We start from the raw sequence: 6,659 nt of genomic DNA, 5'->3' as shown, positions 1-6,659 counted from the left end.
GGGGCAGGATATGCCAGGTAGGGTCTGAGGGATGCTGGGAAAACCTGGAGGCCAGGTCTGCTTCAGTATGTAAAATAGGCACCCCAGTGCCTTGTCCTGGGGTTGGATACCAAACAGAGCCACCCAGGCATAGACTAGAACCTCCAAGCTGTTGAGTCGGCAGAAACCGCTCCTCTTTATGTCCTTCAAGTGTCTGGTACGGAAAGGGAAAGCTGTTACACTTCAGTATAAGTTCATGTCCAACCCCTCTGATCAGAAATTCGAGTAATGTATTTGTTTTCTTGGGGACCATGTTGCAGGGGTGGGGTAGGGTGTTGGGGCTGCTCCCCACAAGAGGTGCTTCTGGAATAAATAAACAGCAGCTTTAAAAAATAGATATATATAGCTGATGGTAACACACTTTATTAGTTAAGAAACCTTCCTTCCCCAAAGGGCATTTGCAGATGTAGCTTAGTGATGCTGGCACAGTGGTCAGGCAGTGATGTCATCCCTACGCAAAGGAGAGGCAAGCATTCCAGAGCATCCTGTTTTTGTAAACAACTGTGATACCTGACCTCTACACACCTCTCCTGAGGTGGGTTTGAACTCTGGGCTCAGAGGAGCTGCTATGGAGATTCAGGCCTCGTGATTCTCTCCACACACCCCCTCCACCACCACCCCTTCTTGTGCCCAGAGAGGTAAGACCCCCAGCTCAGGCTGAGGGCCAAGGAAATGGACACATTTCTCAGTGCGCCTTGCAAATGCTTGAAGCTCAAGCAGTGAGGGATTGCTGCTGCCTCTGCTGGAGCCTACGTGAAAGTGACGGTGCTGGATCTGAGGTACAGAATATAAGGCTGAGAATTACATCCTCTATCGAATCGGGCTCTGATTTCATCCCTGAAGTTCTGGTTTACAAAGCTTGCTTCCTTCCAGCCTGCTTCTCTTAAAAGGAGATGCTTGCTGCTGCTAAGAAATGCAAAAGGCCCAGACGAGCCTTCTGAGTTGGAGCAAGTATGATATGGGTTCTGACTATTCCTCCATTCCTTCCACAGCCTGATACTTTTCACACGTGCGGCTATTGGCTGCGGTTTTTCCTCCCTCCTCCTCCTCCTCCTCTTCCTCCTCCTCCTCCTCCTCCAAGCTGCTTACACAAGTGGCCATTGCATGTCCTGCTCACAGTAGCACAGCCTTGTTGAAATTCAACAAAAGGGTTGCTGGAGGAACGGAGCACTGTTGTAGGGAGATCCCATCGAAAGATACCCCCACTGCCCAGATTGACTTCTCATACCCCAGTGACCTCTTGTCACAGTCTTGGGTCCCACCATTGTCTGGAGTCTTGTGACTCAATCAACACTTGTTCTCAATTCCATAGCAGTAAGAGGAAAGACCGCCCACATTGAATTCAAGGCCCCCAGCCTCCATCTTGAGAGCCAGACTCCCTGTGATGTCATACAGGGGTGGCAGGGCCTCTTCTGGAAAGCAAGCTGGGCTCTCAGGTACACTAGTGAGAAGTGACACAACATGATACATTCATAGCCTCTCCAGAGCTTATTAGCATGCCAACCACAGCCCACCTCCCTACCAACCCCTGCCACCCCCATGTCCCGTGATAGCTTGTTGATCAAGATCATATCAAAAATGCTGCCAGCTCCACTCCATTGACAATCCTGGCCTTTTTGGGTTTTGTTGCTTATAAATAAGCCTCCATTATGTTGTAAAAGCAGTCCTTGAAACAGTCCTCCAAAAGCCCCTGAGATGCACCTCCATCTCCTGCACAGAGCTGCAAACCCATCTGGGACTGAACAGTGAGCCTACAAGCCCACTGATGACTGATCTGTAAGCACCTCTGGGACTGAGTCACAAGCACTTTCAGAAGTGAGCTATAAGTCCATCCAGAACTGAGCTGTAAGCACAGCAGAACTGTCTGCCAAACAGGAAGAGACTTGGGGTGGGGTGGGGTTTGGATGTGTTCCTGGGGACTCTAGGATTCCAGTGGTCCAGGACTGGGTCCCATCTTTTGGCATCTGCCCCGAGCTGAGCACCTGATGGTTGTTGGGACAGATGTGGTGAGCACGGACTTCCATCATTTACTCTTCCAAGTTCGTCTCTAGCTTCCTGATGAGGCGCTGGTAGGTGTCTCTCTCCACCTGCCAGGAATGATGCGTCCTCACATATTCCCTTCCGTTGGTCACAATTTCCTTCTCCAGGGCGGGATCGCTAACCAGTCTTTTTGCCAACTGAATGAACTCCTGAAAGACAGGAAGTGGATGAGAAACACATATGCGTGATGGGTGCAGGGGGGGAACCCTGGAGAAAAATCACTTTGAGGGAGCAGGATCAGAGTAATGCAAGCATTGGGATTAAGAAACATTGTGGCTGGGCGTGGTGGCACACACCTTTAATCCCAGCACTTGGGAGGCAGAGGCAGGCGGATTTCTGAGTTCGAGGCCAGCCTGGTCTACAAAGTGAGTTCCAGGACAGCCAGGGCTACACAGAGAAACTCTGTCTCAAAAAAAAAAAAAAAAAAGGAAAGAAACATTGTATATGTCAGGTGGCAAGATAGTTCAGTGGGTACAATGCACGAGGGTGCACACACGCACACGCACATGCACACACACACCAGGGAGCACTACCCCCACAACCATGAATTCACACTATTCTCGTAGCAGCTTTGCAGTGACCTGTACCTTCAAGTAGCACGCACACAAACGCACATCCCCACAGATCTGTGCCCATAAACACCCGCCAAGAATGTCCACCGGAAACCCTGGAGCTGTCAATCAGGCTCTTCCCCAGCCTTCCTTAGTCCAACGAGAATCATCATCTCATGGCCTATTTCTGCAGTAGGCGGTGGTTACGCAGAGACTTGCACATGGTCAGAGTGAAGATCTAAGTGACTCAGCCGTAAGTGGGATGTGTTCACCACACCCTGCAGGCTCAGGGAACACCATGTGGGAATGTTAAGATGGTAGAGCTGGAGGAAGGGGTTATAGTTCACCTGCATAAGACTGGGACCCACAGACTGAGGAGTCGCTCACCCCTTCCTGACAATCTGTAACTGGTTCATGGTTGATACGGGATATAGAGTGTCCTGATTAGATCTGCATCAACTTGATGTCTTTTCAGGTGACCCTCAGTTGAGAAAAATGCCTCTTTTGGCCTGAGGGCAAGTTTATGAAGTATTTTATAATGATAACAATACTACTACTAATAATAATAATAATACTTTATGTGAGATGGCCCAGCCCACTGTTGAATGGTGCCTCCCCTGGGCAGGTGGTCCTGAGTGTTATAAGAAAGCAGGCTGAGCAAGCCATGGAGAGCAAACCTGTAAGCAGCCTTTTTTTTTTTTTTTTTTTTGGTCTTTTGAGACAGGGTTTCTCTGTGTAGCCCTGGCTGTCCTGGAACTCACTTTGTAGACCAGGCTGGCCTCGAACTCAGAAATCCGCCTGCCTCTGCCTCCCAAGTGCTGGGATTAAAGGCGTGCGCCACCACGCCCGGCTGTAAGCAGCTTTTGTAAGCAGTCTCTGCTTCAGTTCTCACCCACCCCCAGGTTCCCGCCCAGTTTGAGTTCATGGCTTCCCTGAGGATGGACTTGTGTTTGGATGGGAGTCCCTGGCTTATCCCGGACTTGGCCCAGCAAGTTTGATTCCTCCCTCTCTCTCCAACCGCACCCACTTGGAAAGCCTGGGAACAGAAAAGGTGACAGAAAGCCCAGTCCTGCATTCCTGACAGCTATCCCAACCGCCTTCATCTGAAGTCACCAGCAGGCAACATCCACACCCCCCCATGCCCCATCCCCACACAAGCCCAGCATGTGGCAGACACATCATTCTCCCTCCTTTACAGTCTTTAAGAAACTTCCACACCATAGTATGCCAATGACAACCCCCACCTCACCCCCACAGTCCTTATCCCCACCCCTGCTCTCATCCCCTGGAACTGGTGAACTCACCCAGGAGCCCATTCCCAAGTAAACCTGCCCCCCCCTTTCTTTTGGCTTTCAATTCAGTTGAAATATATATAAATATAAATATATGAATTAATATTATATTTAGTGTTATACATTTAATATTATAAAATATTCAGTATTATGTATGCTATATAAATATAACATTAATATTATAGTTAATATCAATAATCACTTTCTTTGCAGTGATTCAGGAGTCAGGATTTCTTCCCTCTTTTATGGCCATAGCTAGAGACGCTCGGCTCACACACTGGGGTCAGAGAAGCTTGTTATGCCACAGGCAATGCCTGGTGCAGAAGAAGTTCTGGGACCCAGGGCCAATTCTGCACCTTTTCTCTCTGCTGTGTGATTTCCAACACGCTAGTTACCACCTCTGAGCTCACACTGACCAGCTGTTGTGAGGGTCTAATCCACTGTACAATGATATCCTGGACCCAAATAGTATATAAAAACACAAAGAGTGTTTTATTCTGCAGAAGTCCAGTGTGCTGAAGTCTCTGATTACCAAGATAGAGAGAGACCACCAAGTGAGGTCTGCAGGCCTGACTTAAAGCACATTAGGGGAATTCAGGGGTCTAGAACTGTTACCAGCATGGGGGGCCTGGAAACTGTTGCTGAGGAGGTCTGGAAACTGCTGCTGACCCATTGTCCTTGCCTCAGAGCAGGTGGCAGGGCAGCTTCTGAGGCCTGGACCTGGACCTGGAATTGCCCAGTTCTTGGAAACAGATTTAGGCCTCGTCTCCTTAACTGCCAATTTGAAGGCTATCGTGGAGTCGGCCTAGTCTTCTCTCTGTGAATGAGCAAAGGCCATCACCCCCTCAGGCTGCATGCAGGGAGCATGAGAAGGTCCTGGGTTTTGTTTTCATGCCTCCACTCCTGTAGCTTCCCTTCAGACCATGTGTGCATTATTAACTGATGCATCGGGGAGCCTCCTGCTGACCAGTACTTAATTTCAAAGCCTCTCCTAATTAGAAAAATTAAGATGTATTCTGATATCAAAGCTTGTTTAGGAAGAGAGGGGAGCATTCGTTATTTACTATGGCTTGCAAGGAATGCTGAGCCAGGAGGTCTGGGTTTAAGTTCACAGACTCCCCTTCCTGAGGGAGACAAAGAGGTTTGCAGCTGGGACTCAACTGTCAGCCAGAGCAGTGGTGGCAGTTGCTATAGAATCTGGGGCAGGGGCGGGGCGCAGTCAGGAAAGTGCTGACCATGCAAACATGAGGACCTGAGTTTCCATCCCCAGCACCCACTAGAAAGAACTTCTATGTGGCTACACACATGTGTAGTCACTCAGCACCAGGGAGGAAGAGACAGGAGGATATCCCTGGGGCTCACAGGCAGGCTAACCTAGCTTCCTTGTGAATTCAAAGCCCGTGAGAGACCCTGTCATAACAAAACAAACAAACAAGGGGAACAACAGCTGATGTTGTCCTCTGGACTCCACAGGCACTCCACCACCTGCATGCATACTTGTGCACACAGACACACACACACACAGACACACACACACACACACACTCTAAGACTCTCATGCAGAAACTCATGTACACTTAATTACTATTGTAACCTTACTCTACTTCAGGTTGAGTAAATTCCAACCAGGAGACAGTGCCTGAGATTAACACAAAGCACTTTCCCGTCAAGAGGGAACAGCCACTTATCCTCAAAATTATTGTTAATTAAATGTTGAACGCCTTTTATGGTTGGCAATATAAATAGCAACATTTATGTGGGTGGGATTTTATTTTTATGTATTATGTACACATTTTCTAGTAAGCTGGTGTTCTTTTCACCATAAAAAAATAACATATTTATTCCTACCACGTGTCATAATAGCATTCATATTAAAATTATTCGATGGGCTTAGCACTTGGGAATATTACTTTACAACGCCGGCCATATCTGTGATTTATCTGGTGTGAAGGACTGGGCTGAAGTCAGGGCCCTTGCTTACTGTCACCACAGGACTCAGGATAATTTTAGAACAAAATCCTGAGCGATGGTGGATAGGTTCTTATAAAGTACCCAACTTATTTATTTATTTATTTATTTATTTTCGTAGCAGTGAAGTCTTGGAAAAGAGGGTTTGAAGAAAGAAAAGACCGAAGCTAGATATCAGATGCAACTTATGGCTGGCTTAATGAATGGGCAAGAGGGGGAAGGAAAGAAGAGAAATAACCAGACCCCCCCCCCAAAAAAAAAGAAAGGAAGGGAGAGAGGGAGGAAGTAAGGGAGGGAAGGAGGGAGGGAGGGAGGGAGGAAGGAAGGAAGGAAGGAAGGAAGGAAGGAAGGAAGGAAGGAAGGAAGGAAAAGTTTTCCCTGCAGTGACTATCTACTGAGCCTGGATACTGTCCCTGTAAGTGGCTAAGCCATTTGCCACCTATTTGTTCCTGGTCAAGGACTGTCTATAAAGTCTCCCATCCTCTTATAGAAGGGTTTTTGCTTTGTGGTTCCTGTTGGGGTCGAGGCCCACTCCCCATACCCTGTGACTGCAGGTAAACAAGTGGCCTTACCTCCCTCAGTGTGCTGTGTCTGTGTGGTGGTTTCGACTTGCAGGCAAAGCTTTGAAGGAGGAGACTTTAGTACATTTTAGAAGTAAACTCTAGGTTTGGTTTTTTTTTTTTTTTTTTTTTGCTTTTCTCTCTCCAAGTCACCTTGGAAAACGACACAGAAACTTGCTTGGGGCAGCCTCACTGAGGATGACATGTCA

General features: G+C 48.0%; 1 protein-coding gene across 5 annotated transcripts in view; it reads right to left on the bottom strand.

Annotated features, from left to right (window-relative positions):
- Positions 1-380: 380 nt before the first annotated feature.
- Positions 381-6,659, bottom strand: part of Glt1d1 (glycosyltransferase 1 domain containing 1) — a 91,657-nt gene continuing 85,378 nt past the window's right edge. For 4 of the 5 annotated variants that reach the window (XM_021163965.3, XM_021163963.3, XM_021163964.3 and 1 more), the window contains one exon: positions 381-2,228. In XM_021163965.3, the coding sequence (XP_021019624.1) occupies positions 2,067-2,228 (162 nt within the window). In that variant the 3' untranslated portion in view covers positions 381-2,066. The remainder of the gene's footprint in view (positions 2,229-6,659) is intronic. The other variant, XR_015047002.1, reaches the window with a different exon arrangement.

This window comes from Mus caroli, unplaced genomic scaffold, assembly GCF_978045245.1.
Source record: "Mus caroli unplaced genomic scaffold, Mus_caroli_1 scaffold_4, whole genome shotgun sequence".
NCBI classification, from domain to species: domain Eukaryota; kingdom Metazoa; phylum Chordata; class Mammalia; order Rodentia; family Muridae; genus Mus; species Mus caroli.
This window is presented reverse-complemented; position numbering and strand designations above follow the sequence as displayed.